Source organism: Delphinus delphis, chromosome 2 (genome assembly GCF_949987515.2).
Source record: "Delphinus delphis chromosome 2, mDelDel1.2, whole genome shotgun sequence".
NCBI classification, from domain to species: Eukaryota; Metazoa; Chordata; class Mammalia; order Artiodactyla; family Delphinidae; genus Delphinus; species Delphinus delphis.
Window position 1 is genome coordinate 74,700,572 of NC_082684.1, and position 17,791 is coordinate 74,718,362.

At 49.1% G+C, this 17,791-nt stretch overlaps 1 protein-coding gene across 1 annotated transcript; it reads left to right on the forward strand.

The window, feature by feature from the left end:
- Window positions 1-5,231: 5,231 nt before the first annotated feature.
- LOC132420421 (apoptotic chromatin condensation inducer in the nucleus-like) lies at window positions 5,232-16,879 on the forward strand. The gene is given in 14 exon segments (XM_060004847.1): window positions 5,232-5,286; window positions 5,289-5,365; window positions 5,608-5,669; window positions 7,144-7,285; window positions 10,741-10,783; window positions 11,688-11,821; window positions 11,916-12,068; window positions 13,074-13,215; window positions 13,555-13,700; window positions 14,086-14,193; window positions 14,334-14,441; window positions 14,673-14,997; window positions 15,109-15,209; window positions 15,938-16,879. Coding segments are annotated over 14 exon segments (1,908 nt in total). The 5' UTR covers window positions 5,232-5,246; the 3' UTR covers window positions 16,265-16,879.
- The last annotated feature ends 912 nt before the right edge of the window (window positions 16,880-17,791 follow it).

Below are 17,791 nucleotides of genomic sequence, written 5' to 3' on the forward strand. Positions count from 1 at the left end.
GACCAAAAGAGTCAATTCCTTTAAGAAGGAGGCAGCAGAGGCTTCTTTTTGTAAACTCAAGACAGTGTAAGGGCATTGACTCAGGCATTTTAACTCAGTCTTTAACTCACATTTACCAGCTACATGTGAGCCTGGGAACACAGTTTAGTAAAGGATGTTGAGGATCTACAGAGCACCTTACAGGAGAGTGCTGTTTTTTAGTTACTTTATTTTCTCTGGTTATAAGCTATCATTTTATTAAGCACAGTCTATCCTAGTTATCTCCCACAGTGTACAATACAGCAAAATATGAAGTCCATATCAAGTCAAGTTATTCCTTCTAAGACCCTTGGATTGATTTTACCATTTATGCAGTTAACATGAATTTTTTATTCCTTATGTGTAGTCCTAGAAAAATACTGTCATATCAAATTAAATTTGTAATTGAACATGTATGTCATTCATTCTTCAGAGCTAGGTATTACAAATTAAGAAGCCATTGAACCAAAATTCCTGGCTTCAGAGTCTCATGGGAAGTGAAAAAGAAAAACATTGTGGAAATAAGATTGCTTAGCTTTTAGATATCAGGAATCCTATACTACTTTAGTGAATATCCTGTGTAGACAGTTGGCCTAACTTTGTTCCATGATTGTTTTAATGGCATTTTAACACTAATACTATCAATATGATTTTTCCCTTTATGTACATCTAATCATTTATGTTCTTCTTAGAGCTTCAGGCTATCTTTTGCCTCTGATTTTGGAGGGTGGTGGGCAGTGACATGGTTTATTATCTCATTTTCTTGAGACTTTAACAATAATTATGTACTCATTATTATAACTTTTGCCTTGCTACTGTCTATTCTAATATTCTTGCCTCTGCTGCCATCTTGTGGCCATTACATTTTTGGTTTGAAAGCTAAAAGTTCACTCTATTGCCTTTGAAAAAAGTTTTTGTTTTTCCATTTTGGAATGGGTACATTATCCTTTGGAAAAGGGTTTTTCTTCTAGGACCTTAAAGTGAAAAACCAGCGGATTCTGGAAGGTGTTCAGGATTCCCCAGCTACACCATCGATGAGGAAATGGGGTGACACCTTCCCTTCCCTATCCATCAATCAGAGATAATGCCTGCCTTTCCCTCCCCTATCCCATGGGAGTATAGCATGTCTTTTCTGTAATGGCAGTTTCAAAGTAGATGTTGACAACCTGCTACTAATTGGGCCTGAGGAAGTGCCTCCTGTGCACCTTGAGAGGCAAGTAATTTTCTGAAAAGCTGCTTGCTTGTCCTCAAATCCTGTGGGTCTCTGAGATCCTGGCAACAGAGTGGCACTTTGTGCTGTTTTGAAGCACCTTATTTAATGGATTTTTGCATGCAAGTCCAGGGCAAATGAACCTTGGAGTTATATACAGAGTTTTTCTCCTCAGGTAAACGTGGCTTTGATCTTCATTTATGACTGAGCTTATCTAGTCACATTGATTCTGGCATGGTGATAGCAAGTGGCACCTTGGGCAAATATTGAGATTGTCCATTGTTGCCTAAGCAAGCTTCGGTGGAGCAGCCCATAGGTTAGAAATGCAGTCTGAGCTCAGAAGTAGCTCTCACACATCGCTCTTACTTGCTTTCCTTCTGCCTACCTTCCACATGGTCTATGCAGCAGCCTAACAAAATGAGATGCTCAAAACCCATAGGCTCTTCTGGCACTGGGTTTGGTAAATGAATCTTTGAGAAGTTTGCCTACATTTCTGGAGGCCGTACTAAACTAATTCACAACACTCCTTCTGGTCTTTCAGCCCTCTAGAGTGCTAGTGTTCAGCCTGGTGATCTCTGGAGCCCTGGCCAGTTTTAAAAGTGGGATCAACAGTGAGTGCTAAATGGAAAAGACCATTTGTAGCTTAATCTTGGTTTTCCTCTCTATCTCAACAAGAAGTCACATGAGTTTTAAAAAAAACAGAGCTGGGGCCTGTTGATTCAGTAAAGTGTTAAAAAAAAAATTCGACTTTACTTCAAGGACCTCTCACCACTTGGAAGAGATTGCCTAAATTTTTTTGGCTGTGCTTGGTTAAATCCATTGTGATTCTGATTGTGCCCTGAGGAATTCTAGGTTTATGAGGTAAGGTATCTTTTTCATTTCTTGGGGCAGGAATTTGTGAGCCCTCAGTTCTGTTTCACTTGAGCCCCGTTCCAGAATCTAGTCCTCTGCCTGCTTATAGATACAACAAAAATTTCCTCATACAGCAGAAAATAATGGTACTCTCTTTTTACATTAAAAAACATAGAGAAAAAGAAAAAGAAAGGGAAAGGAAAAACTTTGTGTGGGCAGCTGTATCATCCAGTAATAGTTAATTCAAACCCCAATTTTTCTAAATACAACCTTCCTGTATACACAAACCTTGCAGGCAATAGCAGCGTTGGGCCCTTGGCACTATGCTTATTTGTTTTTTCGCCTGAGTAGGAGGAAGGAAATGGTCCTTTAAGCCAGTATGACAGTGTAATTGATACTCCTCAGGGACCTACAGTGCCAGTATGCCAAATGATGCATAATTTTTAAAAAGTAAAATTTATTGTTACCAATAGTTTGCTCACTGAGAAGTTGGTATCTAAGGACACACCCTCTAAAACCATACCGACCTGGGTTATCTTGGGACTAGTATGCTCCTGAGGGTATGCTATGTTTAAATCTCACTGCCTAAGGGTAGTCAGATCCCACTGTTTCTTATTAAATTTCACATCAGGTCCTCAGTTCCTTCTGAATTTTCTATAGTAACTAAAGCTCAAACATATGTCTATAGAAATTTCCCTTTCCGTTAGTTTTTCTGAATCTCATTCCTATTCAGATGTGAACTCTAATGTGATGTTATTAGCCTGTAAGTAGTTCTGTCCTTTTCTTCTGGGCTACAAATGCTTTGTGCACTGTTTAATTTTGGGTAGATATCACCCACCCCCATCCCTATGCAGTTTCACTTATTTTTTCAAAGATATCAGAAATATTTGTGCAAGAATTTAAATAGTGGGAAAGGAGATGCCTTTTGCATAAAAGGGACTACAAAGAAAAGCTGTGTGGGGCTCTGACGCATAGCTAAGAAGGCTTTGGGACTAGTCCTGCAAGTAGATTGAGTCCCATTTTGGGATAATTTCGAGGCTTCCTCTTTTTCTTATGAAAATAAAGTTTTGGGAATTCTTCGGTCCCACAGGTTTGATCATGGGGAAGTAGACAGCACAAACTCATTGTGTCTTAAGGCCAAGAATAACGTCATAAAATTCTTGAAAAAAATGAGATAGAATTTCCAATTGAAAGAAGATTCTTCCTCCAGGGATGCCACTTTTGGAGAGGCATATTGGCAGCTGAAAGAATTTTAGGACAATTGATGGACAGGGAACATGTATTTGAGGATGTTTGAAGGTAACATTTCTCTGTAGGATAACGGTGTCTGTGGGAATTCTATCCAAAAATACTTATTAAGAAGAAAACCTTTAATTCAGCGAGGATTTACTAAAATATCCACTTGGTACCCCCAATGACAACCTAATTGGGAAATATTTACTGAGCGTTTCTTTGCGTTAGGCCCCAGGCTAGGGGTCAAGGGATGCAGTCTCTGACCTTGAGGAACTCTGCAGGGTAGAGGTGAGGGGGAAGTAAACCAGCAGGTACTAGACAGTGATGAGGGCATTGCTGAGAACTGTCAAACCAATTAGTGCCTTTACATCAGAGAAAGAGCAGTCTACTCTTTGAGGATGCTCAAAAAAAAAAAAAAGCTCCCTAGGTGTCACCAAATGAGATAATGGCCTATTAAACGTACACGTGTTTTATGCATATCCTTACCTTGACTTGGGGTGTCTTCCAAGCCAGACTCCTAAGAGCAAATCCTTATCACACTGTTAGATGAGATAGGTATTGTTATTACCCCTACTTTACAGATTAAGAAACTGATACACAGAGGGGATCAGGAACTTGCCCAATATTATGCTACTTGTGTGCGGTGGGGCTGAGGCCTGGATTGAGCCCCAGCCAGTTTGACTCCAGAGCTCTCAACCTTACTGAGCAGCCAGGGACCACTCAGTGAAAAGGAGCTGTAGTGTGATGTATAAACGTGACTGCTTTAGCATGCAGTTGACATGTAAGTTTAAGATTTTAAGCAGCAGGGAGGAAGTTTCAGTTTTGACTAAACGCTCTGGTATTACAAATGAGATAATACTAAGTTTTTGGTTAAGTACACAGAAGCTTGTCTTAGTGTTAAACCTTTACTGCCACTGGGATACAAAAGGAGCACCTTTGCAGTCAACAAATGGGCATTTTGAGCATCTACTGAGTGCTTTTTTGAATGGGTAGAGACAACTTCCCATTTTACATTAGTCTGAAGATGCCCCTGATTAGTAATTTCCATTTAGTTCCCACTTTCTGCCCAGCAGATCGGCACACACCCCACCACCACCACCCCTGTCCCCAATAACAGTCCTCTCATTTCAGTTTCTTATCTACTTCAGAGCCCTCATTTTGGAGCCCTTCTACCCAAGGTCCCCTTGCCCTGTTTATCCGTTTCCTTTCTGGCTCCTGCAGACCCTGGGGCAGGGTGACCTTATTAAAGACTCTGTGAAACAAAGTTGTCTGTCTTCTCTTCAGAGACACCTCTCCCCTCCACTACTGGTAATTCAAAAAGGAACTTTCTCCTTATCCACTCCTTCCATCTCCCTGAAGAAAGGATACGTGGTCATTGCTCGTGGTGAGCAGCCAGTTACCATACAGTGATTGGATAGTGCCAAATCTCATCCCACCTCCCCACCTTGAACCAGCTGATCTGGTTTCAGTGTTCTATGCCTGGCTTCTCAGATAGAGGAAGGTGGGCACTTAAAAAGTGCTCGTGACCCTCCCCTCTGTCTCTTTGCAACTTTGGCTTTGTTATCTTCCTTCTTATCATTTTTCACTCCCAGCTCTGCTGTTTCCTTTCCTTCTATTCTCTGGAATCTTCCAAGCAAGCAGCTGTAACTTTGTATGTCCTCTCCACCCAGCCCCCTCCCCCGCCCCCGTGGAAAAGGAGGAGAGAGCACCCTCTCCCTGTGGGGTTAGGCCTCGGTAGCTGTTGTAACCTGAGAAAAGAAGGAAAAAGGCCAGGCCTTTTGAGCCAGCAGTGAGCTCCTTGTGGCCTGCCAGAGGATAAGAGCCTTGCTCACTCAGCGCCCTCCCTCTCTTCTTTCCCCTCCCCTGCTGCAGCAGGGCCCTCCCCCATCCGCACACACGGGCTGCTGGGTAAGTGGCAAGATGGCTCCCCTGCATGTCTCCGGCTGATCGCCGCCGCTCCGCCAATACAATAGAGCCAGCCACTACCAGCAGCCTGGCCCTCTTCCTCCTCCTTCTCCAGAGAGACCAATCCAGCTGAATTCGGGGTTTGCCGTGAGGACTTAACGCTTATCTCTTAAAAGCCAGATCTATTTTAGCCTCCCCTCACCACCACCACCATCTCCCCTTCCATTTACCATTTTTTGGATCCCCAGTTGCTGCATCTCGATTTTCTCTCTCTGGATCGGGTGGTTGGGGAGGAGGTGGTGGGATCTTGGGACAAGGAAGGTGTTTTGGTTTTTTTTTTAATTTTTTAGGATTTTTTTGTTTGGTTTTTGTTATTTCTTCCATTCCAGAAAGGGATAAACAGCACTTCCAGGGGGAGAAAAAAAATCATGTTATCAGAAAGCAAAGAAGGGTGAGAGCTTCACATTTCCATGTATCCCTTTTCCCCACCACTCTAGCTCCTCTCATCTCCCTTCTCTTCCCCGTGGCTTTCATTCCATGTTTTCGTTTTGATTTGTCTTCAGTCATTCTGCTTTCCCCCTTTGTCCTTCCTGCCCGGTTTCTAATTGGCCCCACTTGCCCTCTCTGTGTGGGAAATAGGTATTTTTTGGATAAGACTTTTCTTTAGATTTAGGCAGTTGAATCTCGTGTTTCTGTGGGAGCCTATTAGCTGGGGGCACATTTCCGATTTTCTCCTCCCCCCCTTCCCATACATCCCTCCCTGCATGCTCTGGGGAGGCTGTTCTGACCTCTGGGTGTCAGGCAGCCTGCCGAGAATGCTGAATTTTCTGGTGATGGTCAGCCTGGGGAGGCTTGCTTTCCCCTCTCTTGAGACTTAGGCCCCTGATCATCTTGATTTGATTTTTTTACCCCTCAGTGTTTGGATGGTAGTGGGGATGAGATTAGAGTTAGAAGTTCAGGATGAAGACAGAAAAAAGAAGATGGGAAGATAGTTTATCTGAAGTGAACCTCTGGGATTCGTTGCCTGCAATGGGAGCTGACTTGTGTGATTCAGAGGGGTGGGGGAGTGGGTTCAGCGTTTGTGGGGGGGATGCGTGGTGTAGGGGAGGGTGTGTCCTGACTGGGAGGCCTGCTCTCTTTATCTCTTGGAAGTTGGAATAAGGGAGTGGGAGAAACTGGGCGAAGGCCGAATATAAGAACAATTCCTACACCTCTGAGCAGGTAAAAGTGGCCTGGTGCTTCTCTGAGCTTTCATACTCTGTCTGGCAGTTTTTGTTTTTCCTTTTGGATTAGAGGGGGTCCCTGTTGAAGCTTGAACCCTCGCCAGCCTTCCTCTCCCTGCAGCCCGCACCCCCACCATTTCTCCATTCCTGGTGTCTGCAGACCCTGAGGGTCAGTAGGCTTTTACTTACTAAGCAGTTGATTAAACCCAAGGTTGGGATCATCTGCCACAGCCCTGGCTGTTCTTTCTCCTCTTTTTAAGGAATCAGGCTTCCCTTAGTTTCTCATGCAGTTTGGCTAAGTAAAGGTGTCTGCGCCCAGGTCTAGGGAGGCCACGGGGTTGTAGGCAAATCACAGTTACTTTTGAGGGACTTTGCAGAGAGGGATGTTTCTCCTCTTCATATAGGGGTACTCTGGTGAATTACCTAAGAACATTGGAGCCCTGACCCCACACATCACAGCTTTATCGCATCTGGGCAGTGAGTGAATGTGGTTGCTGTGATCTGTGCTCTTTCCCCTAGGAAAACCGTTTCCTGGTTTTCCTGGGGGGACAAGGTCTCTAGTCTGATCTAAAAAGCAGCCCTCCCAATCCCACCCAAGTGATGAGGCATGGGGGTTTCCTTGACCCAAAACCTAACGTCTTGCTCTCTCTTCCCCTTGGTTCTTTCCTGCCCTTCCCTCCCAACCTCTCCCCATACTGACAGTGAGGAGAAGGAGGAAGTGACCATGGACACAAGTGAAAACAGACCTGAAAATGAGGTTCCAGAGCCCCCCATGCCTATTGCAGACCAAGTCAGCAATGATGACCGCCCAGAGGGCAGTGCCGAGGATGAGGAGAAGAAAGAGGTAAATATCCAAGCCACCTGCTGGGGTGGGTGGGCAGGAGTGGACCTGGGGGAAAGAATAGAGCACTCCGGTGATCCCTCGTACACAGTGGGATAGCTTAAAGAAGGGACTAGGCAAAGACTTGGATCAGGATAGGGCCAAGGGAGAATTCGCTGGTTTAGCAAGGGAGACCCCTTGTGATGGGAACAGGGCTCCTTTATTCCCCTTTCCTTGTTGGGGAAGTAGTGCAGGTGGGGAAGTTTGTAACCAGCGGGAAAGTCAGTTAATGGCCCTTTAAGACCCAGGCTCAGCTTTACCGGCTACCTTCTCCAGCTTCTCCCTGTGGTAACCCCTCTAGCTTTCCCTCCTTTTTAAAAGTGTGTTGGAGATCAGCGCCATCTAGTGGGCCGTGGTGGTTCTCAGCTGACCACCATGCTGAGGAATTTTTGTTCCTCATCTGCCCCCTAGTGGTCTCATTGCAGAGATGTAGCTACTTAGAAGCCAGCCCCTGGGGTCATCCCAAAGGCCCCTTCCCCATTTTTGTGACCTCTTTACTTACTTTTTTGGCATATATCTTATCTTGTGTCCTGAACCCAATTCAGGGGGCTCCCCCCATCAGAGCCAGCGAAGTCTTCTTGGCTCTTAAAGTAATTAGAGCAAGAATTAGCTGGGTTTGGGAGTAGGGTAATAGGGTGGGAGGGACTGTTGTGTGTGTAGCCTTTCTTTGGTGTGTGTTGCGGGGGTGGGGGCCGGTGAACGTGATTTGATGTGCAGAATATTATTTATTACAAGGTCCTTCTTCCCCGTAAAACTTTGTCCAAGTACCTCATGTACGGTAATCCGCCCGTAAAATATAACCCTGCCCAACTGGCCAATCGCTGATGCCGCCTCTTCCTCTGGACCCACCCGCTGCTCCTGAGCTGCCCAGTCAGCCGAGTCTGCTATCCAGGTGTCTTGGCCAGAGGGGGGCATGTGTATGGGATCCTGTGATGGGCCCCCTTTTGCCTCCCTGCCTTGCTTACATCAGGGGGCCAAGAAGAGCACTGTTCTGGAGAGACTTGTATTGAGAAAGCAAAAAGCATTTGGAAAGGGGTGGACTTGCATCATCTCCCTCTTTGGGACACCCCAAGAAGAGCTTGTGTCAGTGCTGGGGCGCCTGCCCACACGCCCTTGCCCTTTTGAGGACTCTGGGTTGCCTTATTTGCTACAGACTGTTGGGATCCCCATCTAGGGCACCAAGACCTCCTAAAGAGTCAATGTTTGTGATCACAGTGCCATGCTGTAAAATACTGAGTGGGGCTCTCCGCTTAAGCTGTGACGACTAGGAACCCTGCAGAGAAGTCTAGGGTCTGAGCCCAGAGATTTAAGGCTGATGACAGCCCAGCCATGTATCACCACTTGCTCATCAGATGGACTTTCCTTTGGTCCCTGTTGTCCATGGTGAAGGGCAGCATATGTTGGTTGCTCCAACTTCTCCTCCATCCCTGGAGGCAGGGGCTCATCCACCCACCTGACTGGAACCGCTGTCTCAGCTGGAGTCCCTGAGGAGATGCCACACACCACTCTCAGAAGAAAAGTATTCTGACCTTGCTGCTGAATGTGTGCCAGGTCCTGGGGCTACCCACCTACTACCCCCAGGCTGCCTTCAACAGAGGCTCCATGATCCCACTCGGTGAGAGGACCCCCTCCCCAGTTACAGGCAGAGGAGAAAGGGACTCTGGAGTCATCACCTGGATTCCAAGTATTGGGTGGTGGTGTCGCTGCAGCTTGCCACTGATGGACATAGGGTCCTGCCTCTCACGATAAAAGGCGAGGACCATTTCTGCTACTTACAGGCCATCTCATCAGGGACTGCAAGATGATGCCCCTACAGGGCTGGGACTGATGTCTCTGCCCCCTTTCCCCCGTACCCCTCGCTGAGCCTGGCCACCACCAGTGAACTGTCTTGACATCATGGAAACTGGGCAGCGTCCCCCCACACGTTTCCCTCCCGCCCCCCCTGCGCCCCTGGGAGGACTCTGGCAGTGCCGTGCTGACCACCACGCCGTGCGCCCACCTTTTTTGCCAACCCAACCCCCCACCAATTGCACAGCGCCTAGCAGGGAGGGCTCATTCTGATTGGACCGGCGGTTGACTAGATACAGTACACAGTGAGGTGCGATTGGCTGAACTGAAGATCCCAGGTGTGAGATGGTACCTGGAACATTTGTCATATTCCTAGTTTATTTTCCTCTTTATTTTCTTCTTTCTCCTCTTTTTTTAATCTTTTATTTTAATTTTTTTCTTTATCTTTTTTTCTGATTTCTTTATTGGATTTGTTTATTTATTTGGTTCATGTTTTTCCTGTTTTAATTAAGACTTTTTTTTTTTCTCACTAACTTACCCATCGAGAGCGGCCTGGCTAGGGGTCAGGCTGGCCCTTAACGGAGACCAAGGAGACTTGGTTAGACGACACAAACGGGGCTGGGGGGTGGATGGGGAAAAGGGATTTCATCAAGAGGGTTCCTGCCCTACCCTTTAGAAGGGTGGTAGGTCTTAGTTTTTCCAGAAATAAGCACTTAAATCTAAAATGCTCTATTCCCTTTTTTGCTCTCTCTCTTCCTCTTTTTGCTCTGTCCACAGTCTTTCTCCCACTGAGTGTTTGGGGCAGAGACTTGCTCAAAAGCAAGTTTGGAAGTTTCTGGTCCTTGGCAGAGCCCCTAAGGCATAAGCCCTGTTTGGAGAAGAAACAGTAAAGGCTCTGCTAGAGCTCCATACAGTGGTCAGAAAGTCTGAAACTCCCTAGGGCCAGTCTGCCCTGCATAAAAACTTGTCTTTACCAAAGACACCTTTAAATTCTTTCTGCTGGCAATTGGCTCAGGAGGCTCATCTCCAGTGAGTCTGGTGCTGCCGTCCACAGTGTGGTGGGCATCTGGGCAGTCTTAACAGTCTGCTGCCCAAGCCACTCAGAGCCAATGTCAGTGGATGTCAGGCTGGGCACTGAGAAGAAGAGGAGGGTTATGTTGTCAAAGTGCCATCCCAAAGTTGGTTTTCCTTGTTTCCTCGTGTTTTCCTCGAGTTAGCAAGGAAGACCTTAGAAGGACCAGATGACCCAGCTCTGGACATAGCTTGTTGGGCTTGGCATCCTCTCGACCAGTAGAGACAGTGGAAGAGGGCATGACCAATGCTTTTAAAGGGCTGGGAGGCTACTGAAATTCTTCTTCCAGCTTATTTCTGGTTAAGCTAATACATAGGTGTGGTATGGACTAGATGACTTTTCCCTGCTGTGATGTTTGGTTTTATTTTTTTCCTCTAACTTGCATTGATTCTGCTTCGTTTTTGCCGTTTGCCGCTTCTGTTTTGGTCTCTGTCTGTCTCTGTGTCTCTCTCTCTCTGTGTCTTTGGAGCCTATGCTAAGACTGCCCCATCTAACCTCTTTCCCCCCTCTCTGTGGGGTGTGTCTCTTTCTCTTTTTTCCCCTTTTCTTCTCTATACAGAGCTCGCTGCCCAAATCATTCAAGAGGAAGATCTCCGTTGTCTGTAAGTCTAGCCCCAAATCCCTGATACAGGTCCGGAATACCATAAAAATCAGAGTTGATAGAGAAGTAGATTCCCATTCTCCGTCAGTGGCATTCTTGCGTCGCCCCCTGCCATCCCACCACCTCCACCCAGCAAATCTACATCTTTTGGGCGTAGGTAGTGTTTCATTTTAAAATTCAGAACTTCACAAACAATCCTTGTTATTTTTCCCCAGTCACACTTCTTTCTTAACCCTAATGAGATACACCGTGAGATGTCTTACCATTTCTTATTTAGTCCTCCTGCTTTTATTATTTCAGATGTCTGAACCCTCAGAACGAGGAGTGGGTTTGAGGGATTCCTATAAAATGCTTACCAGTTTATACTTTATTCTAAGAGAGCATCTGAGAAAATGAGAGTACCCACACCTCCAACAGTAACATCTTTAACATTTTGCCAATGAGGAACTCCTCATTGACAAAAGTGTAATAGGTCTTTATGACTTGAAATATATCAATCTGTAGTATGAAAATAATCTCAAGCATGACCAGGTCACATCATGATCTAAAATTAAATTAACTTGAATTTTAGTATCACATAGTCTTGTTTTTCTCATTCCCATGTCGTCCTCAATCTGTCTTCCCCAGTACTTTAGATTTTTCTACCACTAAAAGTTTAAATTGCTTACCAGCCTAGTTAGCTCTTCCTTGTTGCCTTCAGAGATCAGTAGTTTTCATCTTTCAGGAAGTGGCCCTAGGCCTTTTATTGTTTACTCTGAAGCATGGTTTCCCCAGTCCCCAAATGTGGTTTCCTTAAGTTAACCTTTTACTAAAATTCCAGTCGAAGCCTCTCTGTGGGTGTTGTGGTGTGAACCAGCAGAGGGCCTGAGAGCATCTAACTGTGGGGTCCTATTTCTTGGGGACAGCAGCTACCAAGGGGGTGCCAGCTGGAAACAGTGACACAGAGGGGGGCCAGCCTAGTCGGAAGCGGCGTTGGGGAGCCAGCACGGCCACCACACAGAAGAAACCCTCCATCAGTATCACCACCGAATCACTCAAGGTGAGGTGGGAGGGGCCGGGGAAGGGAGGATGAGACATGACGTGGGAGTAGACATGGGCCCAGTGTAACGGGGTGGGGGGTATCTGTGTCCCAGAGCCTCATCCCCGACATCAAACCCCTGGCGGGGCAGGAGGCTGTTGTGGATCTTCATGCTGACGACTCCCGAATCTCTGAGGATGAGACAGAGCGTAATGGTGATGATGGGACCCATGACAAGGGGCTGAAAATATGCCGGACCGTCACTCAGGTAAGGCTCCTGCCCCCCACTTTGGGGGAGGGGGCCATGGATGCAGAGTGGGCAACTGAATGAGGAGCTAAGGCGGAGTCCTAGAAGGGAAGTCTGCCATCTGTGCAGAGGGTTGGGTGAGTTGGCCCTTGTAGGGTAGGGGTCAGCAGGCTACCAGATCTAACCTGTAGCCTGTAATAAAGTTCTGTAAGAACACAGCCACCCCAGTTCATTTATTCTTTTTTTTTGTTTATTTTTGGCTGCGTTGGGTCTTCGTTGGCGGTACGCGGGCTTCTCATTGCGGCAGCTTCTCGCTGCAGAACACGGGCTCTAGGCGCATGAGCTTCAGTAGTCGTGGCACATGGGCTCAGGAGTCGCGTCTCACGGGCTCTAGAGCGCAGGCTCAGTAGTTGTGGCACACGGGCTTAGTTGCTCCACGGCATGTGGGATCCCCCGGACCGGGGTTCGAACCTGTGTCCCCGGCATTGGCAGGCGGATTCATAACCACTGCACCGCCAGGGAAGCCCAGTTCATTTACTCTTGTCTCTGGCTGCTTAAGTGCTATAATATCAGAGTTGAGTAACTGCAACCATATGGCTCACAGAGTCTAAAATGTTTAATATCTTGCCCCGTACAGAAAAAATTTGCCAATTCCTGCCTTAGTTTTCCTCATGGCAGAGTTGAGGCACTACAAATCCCAGGATCTGGTGGAGGTGAACATAATAATGAAATTTCCTCCCTAGTGGAAGAAGCGTGTTAGGTTGACTTACCACCATCTCTCCCCGAGAAACCAGAAACTGAAAAGAGTGTACCTGTTTGGTGTTTAAGAATCCCTCTGTAGGGACTTCCCTGGTGGTCCAGTGGCTAAGACTCCACGCTCCCAATGCAGGGGGCCTGGGTTTGATCCTTGGTCAGGGAACTAGATCCCACATGCCACAGCTAAGACCCGGGACAGCCAAATAAGTAAATAATAAATAAATTAATTTAAAAAAAAAAAGAATCCGTCTGTTATCTGATACCTTACAGGTGGTGCCTTCCGAGGGCCAGGAGAATGGGCAGAGGGAAGAGGAGGAAGAAGAGAAGGAGCCTGAAGCAGAAGCCCCTGTACCTCCCCAGGTCTCAGTAGAGGTGGCCTTGCCCCCACCTGTGGAGCATGAAGTAAAGAAAGGTAGGTGCAGCATTATGAGTGAAACATGTGGCCCCCTGAATTCCCAGAGCACTTTATTTGGACCTCTTTTAAAGCGTTTAATGTTTTCTGCCTCGTGTTCTAGTATTTTACGCATGTCTTCTCCTAGTTATCAAGCTGCTTGAGGGCTAGGTTTGAATCTGTTTAATTTTTGCATCTCCATAATGAGGAGATCAGCCTGGACCGTACCTTGCACAGTGCAGGTGCTCAGCACATTTAGATGGGACAGTGACTATTGGTAGGGAATTTTAAAGTCCTGCTGGAGGTGAAAGAGCCAGCATTGCTCCCTGCTGAAAGTCATTCTTGTGCTCTATTTGATAGTGACTTTAGGAGATACCTTAACTCGACGTTCCATTAGCCAGCAGAAGTCGGGAGTTTCCATTACAATTGATGACCCAGTCCGGACTGCTCAAGTGCCCTCCCCACCCCGGGGCAAGATCAGTAACATCGTCCACATCTCCAATTTGGTAAGTCATTTTTTTCCCACAGTGCAGCTTGGTTTAGAGTCTGAGCTTTGGACTCATGTTTCTTAGGTTCATCTCCTGGATCTGCTGGTTACTCACTCATTGAGTGAGTTATTTTACCACACAACCTGTCTCATCTGAAAAATGGGGAGAAAAAAGTATCACCCTGCAGGGTTGTCTTGAGAATTTGTAGAGAGCCTGGCCCATGATGTCTCAGACAGTGTTACCACTCTTCTCACATTCCTGATGGAGGGTTCCTAACCTCTCTGGCCTCACCCAGACTTGGAAGCTATACTCCTGTGACAGTGCTGTGGGAAATCTTCAGACTAGTTACATGAGTATAGTTCTTGCCTTCTTTAAGACCCTGAAATTTTGTTTTCATTGGCAGGTTCGTCCCTTCACTTTAGGCCAACTGAAGGAATTGTTGGGACGTACAGGAACTCTGGTAGAAGAGGCTTTCTGGATTGACAAGATCAAATCTCACTGCTTTGTAACGGTGAGGGGAAGAAACTGATTCTCTAGGTTGTGGCCTGTATTTCCTTTTGGGACCATCGTGGGCAGATTTGAGGGCATTGTGGCAAGTGGGAAGGGTTGAAGGCCTGTTGTGACCCTCTGCCTTCTCCCTCCCTCTGTCAGTACTCGACAGTAGAGGAAGCAGTTGCCACCCGCACAGCTCTACATGGGGTCAAATGGCCCCAGTCCAACCCCAAATTCCTCTGTGCTGACTATGCTGAGCAAGATGAGGTAAGAAACCAAGGGAAAGGAAGGAGGCGGTAGGGGCAGGGGAGGCTGTATCCGCTAGATTCCAGCTGAGATCCCAGCCAAACCTGCCGTCACTGAGATTCCTTTTCCCTCCTCTTTGGTTCCTTTAGTTGAACCATGGGGCTCCAAAGTCTGTTCACTGGTACCTGGGCTCCTTCAGTGGGAGTGATGTCATCTTCATCCTGACTATCCTTGTCCCTCCTCTACCCGCAGCTGGATTATCACCGAGGCCTCTTGGTGGACCGTCCCTCTGAAACTAAGACAGAGGAGCAGGGGGTACCACGGCCGCTGCACCCCCCGCCCCCGCCCCCAGCCCAGCCACCACAGCACCCCAGGGCAGAGCAGCGGGAGCAGGAGCGGGCGGTGCGGGAACAATGGGCAGAGCGGGAACGGGAGATGGAGCGGCGGGAGCGAACGCGATCAGAGCGCGAATGGGATCGGGACAAAGTTCGAGAAGGGCCCCGTTCCCGATCACGGTCCCGTGACCGCCGCCGCAAGGAACGCGCAAAGTCTAAAGAAAAGAAGAGTGAGAAGAAAGGTACTTAGCTATGGGGGGCACACATACTCAGTAGTAGGTGGGAAAGGGACCCAGATGGGACGGGGCACAGAGTCATATGCATCAAGTCTGACTCACTTTCTTCCACCTCAGAGAAAGCTCAGGAGGAACCACCTGCCAAGCTGCTGGACGACCTTTTCCGTAAGACCAAGGCAGCTCCCTGCATCTATTGGCTCCCACTGACTGACAGCCAGGTGAGCACACGCCTTCCTGCCTTGAGGGGCACTCTCAAGCTCAGGAGGAACCACCTGCCAAGCTACATCAAGGCTTGGGAGTGAGCAAGGGGAGAGTCATGTGACTACGAGAGTGAATAGGCCCAGGTATTGGCTTAGAATAATAAGGCAGAAGCTAAGCATCACAGAAGGAGGCAGTTTTAAGACCCAGTTGATTGAGTGGGCCATAGAGAAGCCAGACCCATAAAGGATAGAGGTAGACACGAGATCGGAACTCTGTGTGTGTCCCAGGAAGCTGGTGGTGCCAACCGTGCTTCTTGGAAGTTGATTTTAGTTAGCTGAGAAATCTGTGTTTAATAAACTCAGCTGTTTCTCTTTCTACTTCTAGGGGTTTTAGCTTTTTAAATCTCCGTTTCTTTGTGATGGGCCTTTTGGGAATTGTAGGTTTATGCTACTCCACTAGAGAGAATAGAGGTTTGTTCACATCGAGTTAGCTTAGGAAATACCAGAGGCCAGGCATGGATGGTGCCACTACCTGTCGTGGGCATAAAAGATGAAGACTGGGAGGAGGGCTTGGGGCTCTGAGACGAGGACAGATGTGACTGCTGAGGCCCTGCCCCTTCCTGCATAGCAGGAAGGCTGACAGTGGTCCCGAGCTAAGAGTGCAGGGTCCAGGTGCAGGGAGACCAGGTGAGACTCATGTGAGCAGGGCTGAGGTACCTGTTCTCTGCCTTCCCTGCCTGCTACAGATTGTTCAGAAGGAGGCAGAGCGCGCTGAACGGGCCAAGGAGCGGGAGAAGCGGCGAAAGGAGCAAGAAGAAGAAGAGCAGAAGGAGCGGGAGAAGGAGGCGGAGCGGGAACGGACCCGACAGCTGGAGCGAGAGAAGCGGCGAGAGCACAGCCGGGAGAGGGACAGGGAGAGAGAGAGGGACAGGGAGCGGGACAGGGGAGATCGAGATCGGGAGAGGGACAGGGACCGGGAACGAGGCAGGGAGAGGGACCGCAGAGACACCAAGCGCCACAGCAGGAGCCGGAGTCGGAGCACACCTGTGCGGGACCGGGGTGGGCGCCGCTAGCCGCTAGCCGGGAGAACACTAGGGAGAGCTGCAGGCACCGGCCACCCTGCCCCAGGGGGCTTCAAGGCCACAGAGGGATAGGTACAATCTCCACCACCCTGGAACCAGGGGTCTTTCACACCATTTGCCCAGTGCTGAAGTCTGGCTGCCACCTGTCCCCACATACCAAATGGAGCAGTGGGCATCTTCCCACCCTACCCCCGTAATCTATCTCTTGGGACTTAGCCCTCTCCTCCCTCTCATTTCCCGTTAAGTCTGTGAGAGGGAGGAGCTATGTTAGGGAGGGAGGTGGTTGGCCCAGAGCTGGGGAACAGCCAGGAGCCCCAAACCTCTCTCTCGTTTTTCCTCCATCCTGCTCACCACCTCCTTTGGTACTTGCACCCCCCTTTTGGGAACAGCCGGGGCCAGGACTGGGTCACCTATGAGCTGAATCAGCATCTCCTCCTGAGTCCCAGGGCCCCTGCAGTTCCCAGTCTCTTTGGTCCTGCAGCCCATGCCTCCTGCCCACCGGTTCCACTTTATATCCACCTTTTCCTTTTGTTCAATTTTTATTTTTATTTTTTTTATTATTAAATGATGTGGTCTATGGAAAATAATAAAATTGACTTAGTTTTAGCTAGTGTGATTGAGTGGCTTTCCTTGGGCAGGGCCTGGGTGAGAGCCATGTTGAAGGGGAGGCTGCAGCATGCAGTGCAGCCAGCATTGCTTGCATTCCATACCCTTAACTTAGGCTGCTGCTTCCTGGAGCAGGGACTTCCCACCCTCCCTCCATCCCTGCCTCGGCTCTAGCCACACACAGCTGTGGATCTTCCTCGCTGGAGGGCCGAGGGAAAGACGCCCTGGGAAGAGGGGTGTCCCGGTGCTGTGCTAGAGGCATTTGGTCACCTGGTCACCACCTTCAAGGTGCCGCCCATAACTGCCACCAGGGGGCGGCAGCCGCTCGCTCAGTAGGCTCCTGTAAATGAGCTTCCCAAAAAGGCTCCGTGCCCTCCCGCCGACGTCGCCTCGGTCCCTGCCGTTTGTTCCCTGGGCCCAGCCCGCGGACTCCCTGGACCTTTCTGCTGTGCTTAAAGCCCCCAGCCGGCCCGCTACCCTTCCCTGCACAGGTTCCCAAAATGCTGCCGCCTCACGGCCGGGGTCCACAGCAGCCTCCAAGGCTGGTCCGGGGGCGGCGAACCGGGCCTCCGCAGTGGGCTCCAGATTCCCCTGCTCACTGTGCGCTCGCCCTTCGCCCGGCTGCGGGGGGCGTGCGGGCCGCTTCGCGCTCCCGGGTGCGCCTTCTCCGCTAGCTCTTCGGAAACGGCCTGGCGCCGTGGCCTGGAAGCCCTCCCGCCCGAGTGCCCCTCCAGGCGCTGCGGGCCCGGCCCGGGAGGGGCACCGCATCTGTATGCGCCCGGCAGCGCCGAGGGGGCGGGCAGCAGGCACCGCCCCCGCCCCCCGCTGCGCGGCCAGGGCTGGCCGGGGAGGGTCGGAGGCTGGGCCCTCCCGCGCGGCGCGGAGGCGCCTCGCTCCTCCGCAGGCGGAGCC